Source organism: Dasypus novemcinctus, chromosome 16, assembly GCF_030445035.2.
Source record: "Dasypus novemcinctus isolate mDasNov1 chromosome 16, mDasNov1.1.hap2, whole genome shotgun sequence".
Classification (NCBI taxonomy): Eukaryota; Metazoa; Chordata; class Mammalia; order Cingulata; family Dasypodidae; genus Dasypus; species Dasypus novemcinctus.
This window is the reverse complement of record NC_080688.1, coordinates 78,923,265-78,941,590: the sequence shown is the minus strand read 5'-3', so window position 1 is coordinate 78,941,590 and position 18,326 is coordinate 78,923,265. Positions and strand designations below refer to the sequence as shown.

Here is an 18,326-nt window from a genome sequence, read left to right as displayed (position 1 = left end):
CATCACCATCATCGTCATTCTTACTACTTTTCTATCATTTTGAAATCATAATAAAGCAAAGCAAAGGTACCCAAAATAAAGGGAAAGTTGCAGTTCTTTCCTTGTAGGAATCAGTGCTAGACAATCACAAATAGTACTGAAAAATATGTGTTCATGCAGTTGATAACTATTTATAACTGTTATTGCTGTGGCAATCTGTCCCCTAGTCGAATGCAAAAGCCCGCCTAAATGGTGTGCCCGTATCCACTCTCACCCTCAAGTTTGTTTTCCACACTAAAACCAGAAGGCTGTTTGTGCTTCCCTTTGCTATCAAAGTTGCAAAATTCTTCACAAGACCTGCCCACCTCTCCAGATTCACCTCACCTGTGCTCCCTGGGTCCCTGACTTTCTGCTCCAGCTGCACCTGCTTTCTTTTAATCCGCCCAATTCACCAAGTTTCCTCCTTCACACTCCTTTCTCTGCATGGAATGCTTTTGATTCTCCTTGGTCCCCTTGGTCTATTTAGTTTCAACGTCCCTGCCCCTCAGATCTCAGCTCCAGTGTCTCTTCCTCTAGGAAGTCCCGGCCGGCCCCAGGCTAGACAGCCTCCTTTGTCACCTGCTCACATGGAGAGCAGTACCATCCCTTCTTGGTATTCAGTCTCACTCTGTGGTCTCAGCACCTGTGTTGCCCACCAAGCCGCGTGAGCGAGCGTGAGAGCACTGAGTGTGCTTATGTTTACTCAGAGTCAAACCCCCACGTACAAGGTTGTTAAGGATGCACAGCTGTGGATAATGAAAATATTCAATAATGAACACTTAAAAATTCATCTCTACTCAGACATCGCTCTGTACTTAACATTGGACATATTCAACCACCATCCTCACTCTTTGATTAATTTTTAATTGCCCAATGTTATATTAGGGTTTCATGAAATCCATGAATGTGATATAGAACTGATGAAATCACAACAAAGCAGAGATGGACAAGATAAACAACAAAGGAAATGAAAATGGGAAAGGCTGATGACACAACAGGTGTTTCAAAAGAGAATGATTTGAAGCAGACAATGAGTAAAAACAACGAGCAAACAGACAAGGGAGCCATGGAGGTGGGGGAGGAGGGGATACAAAAAAAAAAGAATGATTTGAATACCCAAAGGTATAAACTTGGGAAGCAGATTTGGCTCAACGGATAGAGCGTCCACCTATCACATGGAAAGTCCAGGGTTCAAACCCAGGGCCTCCTGACCCATGTGATGAGCTGGTCCATGCCCAGTGTTGATATGTGCAAGGAGTGCCATGCCACGCAGGGGTGTCCCCTGCATAGGGGAGCCCCACATGCAAGGAGTGTGCCCCGTAAGGAGAGCTACCCAGTGCAAAAAAAGTGCAGCCTGCCCAGGAGTGGCGCTGCACACATGGAGAGCTGACACAGCAAGATGATCCAACAAATAGAGACACAGATTCCCAGTTCCGCTGACAAGAATACAAGAGAACACAAAAGAACACACAGCAGATGGACACAGAGAGCAGACAACCAGGGAGCGGGGAGGGGAGAGAAATAAATAAAAAACAAATCTAAAAAAAAAAAGACCATAAACTTTTCATAATTGTAAATCAGTATTTGAAGTTAACACCCTAATTGAGACTTCTCCCCACCTCTTATTTGAACATTTTAGATTTGTTTCAAGTAGGCTCACTTTCAATGGTTGTGTTCCAGGATAAATGCGAACCCCTGTATATATGATGTTGCATAATCTAAACATAGCAACATGTGGCTTACAAGTCATGGTTTTTATGAATGTTAGAATATTTTCTTGCTTATACACAAACAGGCACAATGATTTTTGCCAGAGAGCAATGAATCAGATATAAAGGGTGTTGCAGCTTAGTTGAATTGCCACCAGCTCAAGGCACTTATTTTAAGCACTTCATCACAGGCAATCGGTGGAGAAGCCACTCATCTTCCAAAGTATACACCTAGAAATGTATCTATTTCCTTTACGATTAATTCTCAAAAACCACCATAGACACGATACCTGTTAGTGCTTTCCCTCTTTTCCTATAGTAAACACCAAAGGTGACGGCAGCAACTAATGCCACAGATATGAAGAGGAGCAGAATAATTAAACTGGGCAAATAAAGGTGGGGTTCTGTAAAGGGAGAAAAGGAGAAAAATTGAATTAAAGACAATTTAATTTTATTCCATAAACTTAAATCAATCCCCAGAATCGATGATGTTGGTCGGGAATATCACAAGTATCAAGCTCCCCAGCCAGGACTCTACATTTGTCAGAGAGGACTCACAGCCAGAAGGGTGGAGTCGACACTCTAGCCTGGTCCTGCTCAGCCTGGCATCACTCTGAGCCAAGGCCAGCTCGGAACCTTCAGTACATGTTTCCACTTCTGAACACCTCTAACCAGGTCCACCACACCATCTGGTTTCACCTCTGCTCACCTACATAACACCCCAACTGCTCCAGAAGGATCACCTTTGCCTACAAAAGGAAGCGCCTTATCGCATCTCTTTCCAGAAAATAACACAGCCCCAGGGTTTTGCTGGTCATGAGACTAGAACTACAGCTACACTGTGAAGTATTTTCAGTAACTCATCTACAATACAATGTGGACGCATCCATTTTTTTCACCTTCTACTCAATCACTTCCTTCCTAGTGATTTATATATAAATTCTTGGTTTACCTGACCTGGTTTCCTGGTCCCCCACCTTTCCTCTCTCTTTCTGCTTTTTAAAAATAACTTTTTATTCCCAGTTATTTTTAATCTTATCATTAGAATGATCTGTCTAAAACTCTGTTGATTGTGTAATTACATATCCAGAACCCTGTAATGTCTTCCTGTTTCCCAAAATGTCAATTCTAAATATTTTCTTAGTTGAAGCTCATTAACATGTTACTCTGTGGCCTATGTTTTCCAGCCTTTTTAGAAAGGTCTTCTTGCCTCTTGTGTCATCTCTTCTGAGATATGGACCCACCTGCATGCCATCCCACTCACCTGAGTAACTAGCTTCTACCATTAACCACTTACTTTCTGTCGATTTTTGAAACTGCCTGAGGATTAATTTTATCTACAAGATGTCCCATCAATAATTATAGCTACATTCTAACAGGCTGGTAACCTCTGTTGACTACACAGATGTCCTCAGACCCCTTCCCTGGGACCCGCACCAACCTCCATGCCTGAGCATTTTAATTTATGTTTGCAGCACTATTATCCTTTTTTTGTCTATATGAATTCATTATTAGTTATCCACTCCACTGTAGAAAATAATTAAGTTAAACAACATACCTGGAATTAAAATACTAATTAAAATGAAGCACTGAGCTGGCAATGGATAAGATGGAATGAAAAGAAAAGGAAAATATGAACCCTTCCAGACACAGCTTGCAATTTGGGAGAAATCTACAAGAACTGACTATACCGGGGTCCAGCTACCAACCAACATGCTCGTTTTTACACATACCTTTTGGTGGTTTTCTGGTTGGCAGAAAACCGCAAACCACATCTGATTTCTCAGTCCCGTGATGCTTTTCTGCCCTTCCAAGAATGGTACAACTGGGGGGAGGGGGAGGCGTGGTTTAGTGCTTTAATTTTATATTCTTTTTTTTTTTTTACTAAAAAAAAAAAAAAAAGCTACAAAGGTCTACTCCACTAGATTGCCAGCTCCTTCAGAGGAGGAATTCAAGTCTTCCTGAACAGAAAGTAACTGCTGCCATGTTCTCTGAGTACTATTCTGAGGGTGTGGTCAGAAGAGTGGATTAGTATCTTCAGTAAAGAATATTCCAAATGCTTCCAGCACAGTTGTGAAGTCATACATTTTTGATGATTGCTTTTTTCAAATTTAAAAAACAGAACAATTTTTCAACATAATACTAAGATGAGTAGATCAGAAAATAAATATTTAATAAGAGTTATACTGGTAACTGAAAGAATCATTACATTGATTATTACTATTCAACAACAAAAATTACACAAGCATGCATGAGTATATTCCAGTACGGATATACTCACATAAGTATGAAATAGTATTTTTTAAGACTATTCATTACAAAATTGTCTATTACTACCAAAGACGGGAAACTAAATGATTTTCAAAAGGGAACTTACTAAATGAATTATGATACATTTATACAAACACAATGAAATACCATGCAGTTGTAAAAAAGCAATAAAGTTCTAAATGAAATAATGTGGACTGAGCTCCAAAATACACTGTGTGAGAAAAACCAAAGTGTCTATGGTAAACAAAAAGTTACATAAACAGGAGGCTGCTATATGCACATACACACAAATCTCTGGAAGAATAAACTAGTAGTGGGGGAAATTGGGAGAAGAGGGAGTGCTGAGTAGGTGATAATAAACATCTTTAATCATTTTCAACTAAATAAGGTTAAAAAAGGGAAAAATGCTGTAACTGAAAGTCAAAGGCCTTATACTAGTGAATCTAAAAAGTAACACAAAGTATCTGTCACACATCAAGTTGAATAATTGGTTTGATTGATTTATTTTCCCCATGCTGAATTGACAGAATTTATCCATTTTGAACAGAGTTTACAGAAGAAATCTAACCAAATAGAATCACTCTGTTTTCAACCCAGATGAGACAATGGAGGTCAAACTGTTTAAAATCAATTGATTTTAGGAGCCTCTCTTGGCTCCTTCATTGTCACTTACTTGGTCCAGGGTTTGCATTTATCCATGGAAGAAAAGACATCTGAGAAGGAGCCGGCAAGGCAAGGCTTGCAAACCGTGTCCTTGTTGAGCTGCACTGTCAAAAAAATGAACGAACAAAAAAGAACAAAAACCAAACAAGGAACACTTAGAGATCAGCCAGGATAAGCTGCTGCTTTTCTCTTGCATCCAGCCTCTCACCAGGTACCTGAATTTTTCCTCCCCACGGGGCCCAAGAACCAGTTCTGATCCCAGCACTGAGCTATGGAATTGAGCTCATGATTTGCCTGCTCACCAGCACCAGTCTCTGCTGTTCAGGCCCACAGGCTCTATCCTGACCCTTGCTTGTTCAGAAACCCTGCCCTGGTCACTGCTATAGTCTTACCACGAGAGCCTGGCCTGCTGGTCCCTGTAGTACGACTCCTGTCTTAACAAGGCACCTGTCTGCTATTTCCTTCCTGCCCTTCTGGCTTATATCAGCCTTCATCCATAGGGAATAATAGCAGCCCTATTACTGCTTTGGAGGAAAATTTCTTGTCCTGACCCCTTCTGGCCAGCTGAATCTCACTAGTCCAAGAACTGGAGTGACAACAGAGACTTCTGAATTAAAAACAAAACAAAATGTCCACGGGTCTCTTTCCCTTAGACCAGGAATTGGCTAATTTTTTCTGTAAACAGTCATACAGAAAATATTTTAGGATTTGTGGGCCTTACAGTCTCTGCCACAATTACTTGAAGCACAAAAGCCATCACAGAATGAAATGACTGGATGAGATGGCTGTATCCCAATAAAACTCCGTTTACAAAAACAGGTGTGGGCCCCACAGCCACAGTGCTGAAACCAGGAGTTGATCCTGGTTAGTAAGTTTATTCATCTTTCCCATATGCCTCATAAACTACCTTATTAAAATAATAAAATCTTCATATTTCATATTTCTATTACCTCTGCTGCAAGGGCACAGAATGGTCCTTTAGTAATTCCAATGAAGAAGAACATTGGCTGCTATGTGATACCATAATCTGGCAATTGGCTGGTGCCCAAACCACAAATTACTCTTGAAATTAGTAGCACTTCTGTGATTTATTTTCATGCATAAAGCATTAAAATGAGGAATTAAATGTTCTTGGTCCAACATCAGGAAGAACCTTCTTGATTTCTGTAATTTAACTCAAGAAGTAGAATCCTGCCCTTGACCTTGCAATTTCTATTTACCTTGAAATTATATTAACAAAAGCCCAGTTAACATCTAGTGACTCATAATTTAAACAGCCTTTTAAAAGATGCATGCTATCTAAAAGAATAAGTCTCAAAAACATAGACACTTCTTTATGGGTTACAAGGCATGCAAAGCTTGAAGGGCATTCATTTCCACACACTTGACCTCCCTAGCTACTCTTTGACCCAACTGATCTGCCAGAGGCATCCTACAGGTTGTCCTTTCCTTTCTCCCCTTTCACAATCATACTTCTCCCACTTTATAAAAAAAAGGCCACTTCTTATTCAAACTAAATCTTGCCATGGTGCCCAAACTCTGAGAGGTCAAACATACTGGCAAGTCTAAATACTGGTGACAGCAAAGTCCAAACATTCAGTAAAGTTCATCTTTTCCTGATTACTAAGGGCAAATGGCAATAGAAGATTGTTGAGTTGTTCTGAAATCAAATCCACTGCAAGGCAGGGCAGAAGTGAGGATTTTCATTCATCCACCTCATCCCTTCCTTCCTTCCCCTGTTGTCAAAGACTGCATCATTCCCCAAGGAGGGCCCTCGACAAAGGGCAGAGAGGCCATTGATAAACCCTGAATGCAGTAGCAACTTATTTCACCCAGGTGACAAACTTGCAGAAAGTCTTGGGGCCTTCTCTTTCTTAGAATCAGAATTCAGAAGGGAGATGGCTCTTGTAAGGACACTTCCTTTAATAAGTGGGGAAAAAAATGATGTAGACTTTTTCCAAGAGAAAGCACATCTGATATGGTTAATATATTTGCAAATAAGGACTCACAATGCCAGTTAGATTCTGTATGGACATTTCCCTCAATAGAAGTGGAAATGAATAAGACTTCAATTCTCCCAACTCTGTCCAAATTTAAACAACGTGTTTTAATGCAAAATTATTAATCATTTGTTAGCTTGAAAAAATGGTTTTGGTATACTTTCTATAAGATGGGAAAATAAATGACCGTAAGAAATTCTTTTTGAGTAAGATGGTTTCTCTTTGCTTTCAACAAAATTGAAGGACACAATCAAGTTATCAACTAATAGATCACTCAAAACAACTTTTGATACTACATCACTGATCATGTAATGCAGAAGATGCTGAAAGAATGGAATGATATTGCTATGATAGAAGTCCTTCCTTAGCTATTTAATTAGTTATGAAAACAAAAAGTGGAAATAGATATCAAATCCTGTTACATTTTAGCAGTAATATTCATGAATATATGAATTAACAGCAAAAATCCCACTAATTATGAAGACCAAAAGCTTTTATTTTTATAATATACCAAAATAGAGTGTGTTCATTTTTGACCAATTGTGTAATAATAACTTCTGGACAACTCAGTCCAGAAGAAATGTTTTAGTCCCTAGAGCCTTGAGTCATAGGAATTTTTTTTAAATTAAGATTTCAAGTAGGTACATATTCTTTATGTAAAGGAGTATGAAAAAGAGATCATAAAAGCTTTCCAAGCATAAAAATATATTAGGATAAGATACTGTGGAGAAGGTAGAATGGATATGAATCTAAGTAGGGAAAAAGGAACTATTTAATATTTCCAAGTTAAAGAAGATTAGTGTGCTTTTCAATGGATGATGGTGGGTATCAATTGCCATGGTGTCTAGATTCCATTGAATATTTTTGAAAGTGTTACTGCAGTTATAATTCTCTGCAAACTAAGTCTTTCACACTTTTTACATTTATATTAAAAAAAGTAATGTGTCAAAAGCGTGCCAGAGATACATAACAAATGGGACCCCTGCAGTCGTAACTCTTCCTTTTACATTGGGAATCCTAAGGATTCCAAGCTGTTGGAGTCAGAATGGCTCTTCCACCTGGGGTAGGACGCAACAGAGAGAGAAGGGCACGTGGGCTGACAACTTACACGCCCTCTGAAGAACCTGAACTGTGCTGTTTTCTCGGAGCCTTGCTCCCACGCACCACCTGGCTCCCTGAGCTGTAAAGACTCCTTTAACTGGCCTCAAAGCTCTCTGCCCTCTGTTCAACTTAGCGGTTTAGTATGTGCAGACGGACGCACGAAGCAAACGCGTACAGGGGTGCAGGGCTCCGAAGCCGGGCGCGCACTCGGTGTTGCGGCGGCAGCAGGCGCAGTCTTCGCTCCAGTGGTATCCAACAGTGCAGGCGCAGCGCCGCGGGGCCGTCCGGTTGCCGGGGTCCACGGCCACCAGAGCCTTGCCTGGGGGAGAGAAGGGAAAGGCTGGGGCACAGACTGCCTGGCACTCAGGAGAAGAGGGCGAGGCCGAGAGCCGCCTTCCAGGCGAAGCAGCCGGCTGCTCTAAGAATGAATCATCCAGGGCCTTGGCTTTAAGGAACTCTCAAGTTCCTCCCCACACTTCTGCATTGGCCCCACGGGGTTTTTTCTCTCTAATAATCAAGAGTTGTGTGTGTGTTTTAAAGTCAATTTTCACATTAGGAGGAAGATGAAGGACTCGGGAGTTTTATGGTATATTTTGCATATTTTTTTAAATGCAGAACAGTCAGAGTAAACTGCTTCTTAATTTTTAGTAGATTCAAGCTGGTAACTATTAATACTCGTCGGGCCTAAGAGATTTGGGATTTGTTTCTGGAGATTTGGGATTCGTCTTGGGATCCTGAAGGGCCACAGGACTATTCAGTTATGAAGACAGGGACCACTGTGTAATTAGATAAGTGGAAAGTGGAAAAAGTAGAGAGACTGCGCCTGAGGGCATACCCTGGGAATGAACCTTTCTCCCAATACTTAGGATAAACAGATTAACAGAGTTGTAAATTTTCTCTTTTTTTTAACAACACAGCAAATTTTCTTACCCCAAATCTTCGGATTCATTCCAGTTCTTGTGAAATATAAAAGAATGGGAATTTATCTATTGGAAATGGTGTATGTATCTATTAATTGATCTATATATTTGATACACCACAATAACCTTATTTCAAACAGGTTTTCTATCCTTGTAAGACCCCATTTCACCCGATTGTCCAGATGGCCCCTGCACCTTATCAATAAAGTGAATAGTTAGAGTAGCTCCAAGGGTAAAAGAAACCAGGAACCTGTTCCCTCCTTCATTTTCTCATGTTATAGCCAACAGGAAGGGGACATTTCCAACTTCCATTCTTTCCAGACATGAGCATGGGGAACCTGTGGATTCCTATTTTCTTCTGTGTTCTCTCTCTGAGGTCCAGGTCAGCTCTGCAGCACCAAGCATGATATGCAGAAACATGTACATAACACATAGGAACATACCTGGATACATGTCATTTCCCTGGAAAATTCCAATTACTATCAGGATGCACTCAAACATAAGTGAATGTAAGCCTGGCTGACGAATGATAATTCTGACGTATTTTTAAATATCTAAGTGTACCAGGTTTTTGGTTTTAATAAATTTTAGCAGTGGACAGAATGAATCTTTATTTCCAAGAGACAGCAATGAGTCAAGGTCATTACTAAGCAATGGGAAATTAAAAAAAAGACTTGATCAGATGCTTCTGCTCAGAGGAGTTTCCATCTTGTCCCCTCCAGCCAAAATCTGCCAGCTATCTCTAACACATTAGAATTCTGGTGTTTTAAAAAATTGATTGCCACTGTCCAACCTAGTGGCACTGAGGACCCTTGGTACCCACACTGAGGTCTCTAAATAATATGTTCCACAGACTTCTTGGAGAAATGGTTGATTCCAGGTTTGAGGCAGGAAATGTTAAGATGAACCTGGAAGCAAGGGAGTTCTTCAAGATAACTGGAGTTGTATCAAAAGCCTGGGGGGGAAGCAGACTTGGCCCAGTGGTTAGGGCATCCGTCTACCACACGGGAGGTCCGTGGTTCAAACCCTGGGCCTCCTTGACCCGTGTGGAGCTGGCCCATGCGCAGTGCTGATGCGCACAAGGAGTGCTGTGCCACGCAGGGGTGTCCCCGAGTAGGGGAGCCCCACACGCAAGGAGTGCGCCCCGTAAGGAGAGCCGCCCAGCGCAACAGAAAGTGCAGCCTGCCCAGGAATGGCGCCGCACACATGGAGAGCTGACATAAGATGAGCAACAAAAAGAAACACAGATTCCCATGTTGCTGACAACAACAGAAGCGGACAAAGAAGAAGACGCAACAAATAGACACAGAGAACAGAAAACCGGGGCGGGGCAGGGCAGGGCCTTCGGGAAGGGGAGAGAAATAAATAAATCTTTAAAAAAAGAAGCCTTGGGGGCCTTGTTGGTAGGAATGTAAAATGGTATAGCTGCTATAGAAGACAGTTTAGTGGTTCCTTGGGCAGTCAGGTATAGAATTACTGTCTCAGTTTGCCAAAGGACTGCTGATGCAAAGTACCAGAAATGGTTTGGCTTTTATAATGGGGATATATCTAGGGTAAAAACTTACAGTTCCAAGGCTGTGAAATGTACAAATTGAGGCACCATCAGAAGTGCTTTCTAACCAAAGTCAGCTATTGCTGATCCTGTTGTCCTGGACACATGTCAAAGCAAGCTGGCCACCCACTGCTGAGATCTCAACCTTCCCCTCAGGACTCACTGCCGTGAAGCAAGATGGCTGCCAATCTCTGCTGAGGACTCGCCTTCCCCTCTAGAATCTACCTTCTCCCGGAGCTCAGCTGTGGGCAACCAGGCATAGATCTTGTTTCTTTCCAGGCTTTTTCTACCAGTCTCAGCTGCTCCTCTTTTCTTCCAGAGTTCGCAAGCTGTCAGGCTAAGGGCTCATCTCTCCCTGGGCCTCAGCTCTTTGAGCCTCTCAGGGCTGCTCCCCTTGCAGCTTAGCTGTGGGTGAAACTAGAGTCCTTTCTCTCACATTGTAGGATCATATATGGCAGCTTGCTTTTCTTCTATGTCAGTAAATGTCTAGCTCTGTGTCTCCATTCCTATCAGACCCAGCAAGGGGGCAGAGACCCAAGCGGCTCAGGCTTCACTGACATAGTCCACTCCAAAGCCCTAAAGCATTCTTATCAAGCAATCTAATCAAAAGACCCTCAACCGAATTTAATGCAATTAAAGGCTATCACGCCCATAATGTGATATTTTAAAAACACAACCTTTCTCTTTTTGGGATTAGAAAATAATTTCAAACGGCCACAATTACCATATATCACAGCAATTCCATTTTTCTAGGCATATATTCAAAAGATCTGAAAGCAGGGACTCGAACAGATATTTGCACCCCAATGTTCTGGAAGCATTATTCACATTGCCAAAAGATGGAAGCAATCCAAGTGTCCATCAATGATGAATGAATAAATAAAATGTGGGATATACATATTAATAAATAGATATTATTCAGCTGAAAAAGGAATTAAGTTCTGATATGTGACAACATGGATATACCTTGAAGACATCATTTTGAGTGAAATAAACCAGACACAAAAGGACAAATATTGCATGCTTTCACTGATATGAAATAATTAGAATAAGCAAACTCACAGAGTCAGAATCTAGAACATAGGTTATCACAGGCTGGCTGGGGTGGGGAGGGGGGATAGGGAATAGAGGGTTAACAACATGGTTAAATTGTACAGTTTCTATTTGGGTTGACTGTAAAGTTTTGGTAATAGATGGTGGTGATGGTAGCACGACATTGTGAATGTAATTAACAGGACTGAACTATATATTGGAAAGTGGTTGAAAGAGGAAATTTTAGGTTATATTTATGTTACTTTTAAAAAATTACAACACAGGACTGTACAACACAGTGAATCCTATTGTAAACAATGAACTACAGTTAATAGTATAATTATAAAAATGTTCTTTCATGAATTATGGTAAATGTACTAAATACATGCAATATAGGGTGATACATGGGAAGTTTGTACTTTATGCATGTATTTTTCTGTAAACCTATAACTTCTCTAATAATATAGTTATCATATACACACACACACACACACACACACACACACACACACAGGTGACATCTGAAGGGGCTCCCAGTGGCCAAAAAAATGGGACAATCTGAACACCAGTAAGAGTAGAAATGGCAATGGGATGAATTAACTCATATACATTTAAATTCATGAGTTTATGTTATTAATACAAATGCTTTGGAGAAAGCTGAAAAGTGATACATAAAGGTAAAGAACCAAGTATGTATCCTGACTTTCCTATATGTATGTACAAATTATTGAGGGTAGTTTCTCTTTATAAAGCATTCCAGCTAATAAGAATGATATAATTAGAACAAATGTCTTTCAAAGCCTCTAATGAAAATAGGTTTAGGCCATGATTATCAACAGCAGCAAATATCACAAAAAAGACAGAGAAGCAGCTATTAACATGATTCCTGACAAGCACAGCACTCCAACTATGCAGGAGTTCTGCCAAAAAAAAAAAAAAAGGAACTCAAACCAGAAGTTGATCAGCTTTCTGAAGCTAACAACCATATTTGCAGGGAATAAAGAGGGCAGAGGAATACGTTAAATGAAACCAAGGGACTGTGAGCTCAAAATCCAGACTATGGAAACGCCACAGGACAAACAACACATTTCTTCAGCAAATAAGCGAAATGCAAAAAGGAAAAAAGAGAGAAAGGAACTGCTAGGACTTCAAATCTAGACAAAAGAGACTTCATATTCTAATCTTGATCCCTACAAATAAACTATAATTAAAAGCTCACTGAGATTAAAAAAAAAAAAGGCAGTCTGGTAAATACATCAAATTGTAAAATTAGTGAAACTTTTATGATTGGGAAAAAGACTTAAGAGGTAGAAGATCTGGCTTTGAGACATGCTCACATGTGTTAACCTGGGAGAAGAGAGGCAATCTTTCTGGGTTTCAGTTTGTTCATCTTTAAAATGGCATAATTGTTGTCCCCTTGCAGGGTTTTGGGGGAGGATTAAATGATACAAAATATATGGGAAAATTTTGTAAGCTTTAAAATGTGTTTCATGATTGGCATGCAACATAAACACATTCTGGAACAGAAGTTATACATGAAGATTTTTAACACAGGGTTTTGGGGATTTAAAGCATATCCTTCTGGAGGCCACAGTCACAACTACTTCCTGTGCCCCCTAAAGAGACAGAACTGTCTGGACCTAAAAATGTGGTATATAGAAGAGATTTGTAGGACTAAAGATGAACACTTGGTTTCTAAACTTGCCACGGAAACGCCGACAAGACTAACTCACCTGTATCACAAACTTTATGCAGCAAGCATTTATCTTCTTCGTTCCAGGTATCCAGGTATTCATCTGGGCCACAGGGTAGACACACACTTTCAGAGGTAGCAGTGCATTTAGAGGACATGTAGTTTCCTGAAATTAGACAGGAAAAGAATGCACCAGTCCAAATGACCAAGCTCCCAGGAAGCCTCCCAAAGACGGTCAGGCAGACAAGGGCATGTGCATTTGAGGGCAGTGCCCCGGGGCTCCTCAGGCCTCCAGGTGCTAAAATGACCTCTCCTGGGGTTGTTGTGTCGTGGTCACAGTACCTTTAGTTCTCCTAAGTTAAAGTCCATGCTTTCCACCCCCAGAACTCTGATGATGGAGGAGGAGAACTAGGGTTTTCAGAACTTGAGGGGTTCCCTGGAACCCCTTCCTTCCTAAGCAAGAGGAACTTTGTTATGCACCCCACCTTCAAACTCCCCTCTACCTTCAGTCTGCCTCCTTTGTCCATGGGCTCATGGCTGAGTAGTTTGAGCAGAGTCCTATACCCACACGCGAAACTGACTGCGTTTTGGTTCTGCATATCCAAGAGTTATTTGTAGATGGAATATCCAAAGGGTCTTGACACAGGGTAACTTTATCTTTTCCTCTGAGTTACCCTCTGCTCCCCAGAAGCATGAGAGAGAAGTCCAGGGGACCTGAGCTTCCCCGGGGCTGCAAAAATACCTGGTCACACTTCTAACAGAATAACTTTGGGAAAGAGGTAACCAGTTTATTTCTCCTCCTCAGAAGGTATGTGAGGAGCAAGTGTAGAAGAGTTTAGGCAGTGTTCAGCAGCAGACCATTCCATTATGGTTATTCCAAAAAATTTTTCCCGTGAAAATAATAATTTTAAATAAGAGTTGCACTTCATATTTTGAGGGTTTGTATCACAAAGCACCAAAAGGTAGTTTAAAAACCTTCTTGCCATCCAAAGAAATAGTGTTTTTGGAAAATTGTGCTCCAGCATGAACTAAGAACCAGTTTCTGAAATGGCTTTTGACTTTTAACTGGTTCTATCTATTGAGGGAAAGATTTTTATCTTCAGAATGACAGTCATTACTACCTGCCACTACCGTGAAAAAGTTATCCAACTTCTTTTTATGCCTGGAAAGATAGATATCATTCCTTACTTTAGAAAAATAAGCGGAAACCCTACTTCCCACCCACTTTGAGGGAACATGAAAGTGGCCGGCAGGGATTGAATCATACTCCCTACAAAGGCATGTTCAAGTCCTAACCCTCAGTCCTGTAGATGTGAATCATTTGTTCAAAGGATCTTTGAAGTGGTCATTAGTTAAGATGAGGCCAAACTGAATCAGGTGGGGCCTTAATCAACAAGACTGCAGTCCTTATAAGCCAAGAACATCTGGACCCAGAAGTAGGAGTGAATAGGTGACAGAGGAGACAGATTGCCATGGGACGGGGAGGAGAATGACTGCTACCAAGCCTCCACCAGATGCAGGAGATTTCAGAGAAAGCACAGTCTCGATGATACCCTGATTTTAAACCTCTGCCCCCACAATCGTGAGACAATAAGTCCTGTGGTTTATGCCAGCTGGTTTTTGGTGCTTGTTACAGCAGCCCTGGCAAACCCAACCAGTGGTTCAGAAACCTCATACCTGGCTCACACTTGTTGCAGCACCGTCCAAAATGCTCATAATGCCTCTCACTGGCACACGGAAGAGCGATCTGAAAAGTTACCTGGGGAAAAAGTGGACACCAGGTAAAGGTTATGCACAAGTTCTTTCTAGTTAAAACAGAAGTGAGTCACCAAATTATACTTCTGAAAAACATAATGCCATACACATTTCTGAACCTCTTCTATGGAGTATCACCAAAAAAAGGTCACTTACTTATTCTAGCCTATTTACACTAAGAACGAACGCAACCATTTGATACTGGTATGAATACCTGTTTAAGAATTTAAATTTTTTTTGGTTATCCTTATGATAATATGGTAGATTAAAGAAATATTTACAAATTGTACACTGAATGGTGAAACTGCTTTTCACAAGCTACACAGAATATTGGTTCTACTTCTTTGCCATCACATGGTGGATAATATGCTCAGTCAAATTTGGCCATAAGTTTTGTAGGAGAATATGAGGCCCTTTACTGAGATTATTCCAGGGAACATTAAATTTGGTTTTACAAGCTATCTCTGAATTTCAAAAGATGTTTAGTATAGATTACTTTAAAATTTTTCCTTTAAACATGCAAAGAATTTTTTAAAGTGGGAACAGTACATCAATGCTTTATTCACAGTTGCCAAAAGATGGAAACAACGGATGAATGGATAAACAAAATGTAGTGTATATATATCAGACACAGCACACAGCAAATGGACAGAGAGGACATTCAGCGGGTGCAAACAACAGGGAGTGGGGGGATAAATAAAATAAACCTTAATATTTAAAAAAATCTTATTAAAACAAGGAATGAAGTCCTGATACAAGCAACTATGGACAAAGCTTGAAAATGTTGAGTGAAATAAGCCACACAAGAAAGGGTAAGTATTGCATGACTCCACTTACATGAAATATCTAGAATAGGCAAATTTGTAGAGATAGAAAGTAGATTAGAGGTTACCAGGGGCTGGGAGAAAGGGGGATGGAGAATTATTGCTTAATAGGTGCAGAGTTACCCTTTGGGGTAATGAAAAAGTTTTGGAAAAAGACAGTAAGTGATGATTCCACAACATTGTGAATGTAACTTACGCCACCAACTTGTACACTTAAAAGTGGATAAAATGGCAATTCTGTTATATATATTTTACCACAATTTAAAGAAGAAAAAAAAAGCAGCACCTTAAAACATAAAAAGGAGGGCCAGCAAGGTGCTGTAGGACCCTCGTGAGCTTAGAGTTGAGAGTCCCAACCACCTGATGACTGAGGCATCCTGGGCAAGTTGCTTAAGCTTTTTGAGTCTCCAGTTTCCTTTCTGGTTCAAAACCGTACCAATGTAATGAAAATCTAATTTCCGAATCTGCCTGTCTAAGTAACAAAACAAAACAAACGAGACAAAAAATAAGTCCCCTATAATCGCTGATTCTTAATCAGTTTGCCACAGAAAAGCTCATTTTCTCATCAGCCTTCTCAGCTTAAGAAACAAACAAACAAACAACTTAAGTAGTCATGTTGGAAATGAACAGTGAAACTGAAAGTTAGGTATAGTTGAGTAGAGATCAATTTATGCACTCTCTATGGCATACAGCTTGTCAGTTCCTTGCTAGGTCCTAGGGATGGATACAAAGTTACAAAATTAGCAGACTTTCCTTCCAATGGACATAAGGGTCTAGTGGTGAGGTAGAGTGTGCTTCCACCACGGGGGTGTGCTTCCACAGGGGTGTGCCTCCACAGAGCTGTGCTTCCACAGGGGTGTGCTTCTATGGGCATGGACTTGCATTCTAGGGGGTCAAGGCAGGTGGCCTCCACCCAGCTGAAGGCCAGGGGAGATTTCCCAAGGGGCATAAGTGAGCTTGGTTTTTACAGGTTAAATAGAAATTAGCCAGCTGAGGAAATAGGAACTGGCAGACAGAAGAAGAGGGAGAGACAAGGAAGACTTTTCAGGACCAAGTGAACAGTTCAGACAGAGGCTATGAGGCCCCAGGCCAGCTGGGCAGGGTGTGGGAGGGGAACCCTTCTGACCTCACCCTGGTCTAGGCAAGGGCTGATGGAGGGACTGGGACAGGAACGTGGCTATTGTGAGGGTGATAAGAAGGTACCACTGTGTTCCTGGAGCAAGGTGTATTTGGACTTGCTTGCAATTCTGGTCTTGTATCTTCAATGTCCACCCTCCCCGTGGACACTAGTATTGGATGCTCCTATGCATTTATCTGATGACAGAGCCCAAAGGACAGGGAAGAGCCCAGTGGAAACCAGGATGAATGACTTATTAGAAACCACGCCACATCTCCCTTCTGGTCCCTTTTTCACTTTGCTTTTCATAGGCATCCATTTCCCTGTAGGCATATGCAGCCTTCTCTGTGTCAAGCACTATAACAGATGCACAGGGAAGAAAGACCAACAGATATAAAATGGTACAACTAAATGGGGTCAATGCAAATTTTGCCTAACAAGTAGGATTTGCCTGAGCCTAATAATATGTGAACACTACTGCAAATGCTGAAGATAAAGGAAAAGAAGATAAACGTGTGGTTGGCTGTATTCAGATGATAAAGGTTATCAACTGCCTCTGACCCATAAGAAAAGCTGACAGTCTCTGTAAGATAAGCACATACTTGTCTGTGTTACACACAATGAGAGGTACTTTTTAGGGGAATTTGGCAAAATGGCTACTCTGAAGTAGCTGCTTAGGAGCTCTGTCAGATGCTACCGCTCAGTCCTGGACTCCAAATCCCAGTGACCGCTGAGCATCATCTGATGGGCACATGTGGACAATTCACTTACAAGTCTAGGAGTGTGGCTGTGATTCATTCAATCCATCTATTAACTAACCCAGGAGCTTACATCTTCTGGTGCAAATGGGGAAGTCACTGTTTTCAGAAGTGACCAGATGTCTTTCTCTCTCCTAAGTTTGTATCTGTGACTAGGCACCTTGATGTGTGTTTTTTTAATTGATATAATTCATATAACATATAATTCATCCTTTTAAAGTGTACAATTCACTATTTTAAAAAATATATTCACAAGGTTCTATAATCATCACCACTAATTCTACTCCAAAACTGGTATGTCTGCATGACAGAGCTATAGGATTACAGATCTTTCAAGGAACAGCAGTAATTTTGCTGTGGGAAAAATACGTTGTGGTAAGGCAGAAAACTATGATTTTAATTTAAGGTACAGCTTAAAGAGAAATCTACTTTGTTCTCTAGTTACATTATATACTTTGCAGTATACCTTAAACCTTCAAAATGGCTATATGTATATATAAACACACACACAATTTAAAAGGCAACACACACACGTATTTAAAAAAATGTGGATTAGGAATAAATAAGAAAAAAATTTGGAAAACTCTTTTAGAATGCCTGTACATCCTCCACTTGCAAAGACCCAGTCCTGGGATGAATCCTATTAGAGCAGGGGTTCTTAACTGGGGGTCCATGGACCCCTTGGTCTGTTGGAAAGATTTCAGGGGGTTTGTGAACTTGAATTAAAAAAAAAATCAACTTATTATCTTTATTTTCTCTGACCTCTAAGTGAAATCTAGCATTTCCTTCACTTACGAATGTATGGAATAAATAAGTATTCATTTCACCTGACTGGCAAAGAGGTCTCTGGAACAAAAAAGGTTAAGAACCCCTGTGTTAGAGGAAGTTGAGGTTGTCCAAACCTCACAAGGCA

The 18,326-nt window shown here is 40.7% G+C and overlaps 1 protein-coding gene across 1 annotated transcript in view; it reads right to left on the bottom strand.

Annotated features, from left to right (window-relative positions):
- The window catches only part of TNFRSF11A (TNF receptor superfamily member 11a), a 62,468-nt gene that overhangs the window by 25,197 nt on the left and 18,945 nt on the right, over positions 1-18,326 (bottom strand). Inside the window, exons 2-7 of the mRNA XM_058277099.2 lie at positions 14,637-14,718; positions 13,000-13,125; positions 7,938-8,081; positions 4,672-4,765; positions 3,461-3,552; positions 2,018-2,131 (exon numbers count right to left, since the gene is read on the bottom strand). Of these exons, the coding sequence (XP_058133082.1) occupies positions 2,018-2,131; positions 3,461-3,552; positions 4,672-4,765; positions 7,938-8,081; positions 13,000-13,125; positions 14,637-14,718 (652 nt within the window). The remainder of the gene's footprint in view (positions 1-2,017; positions 2,132-3,460; positions 3,553-4,671; positions 4,766-7,937; positions 8,082-12,999; positions 13,126-14,636; positions 14,719-18,326) is intronic.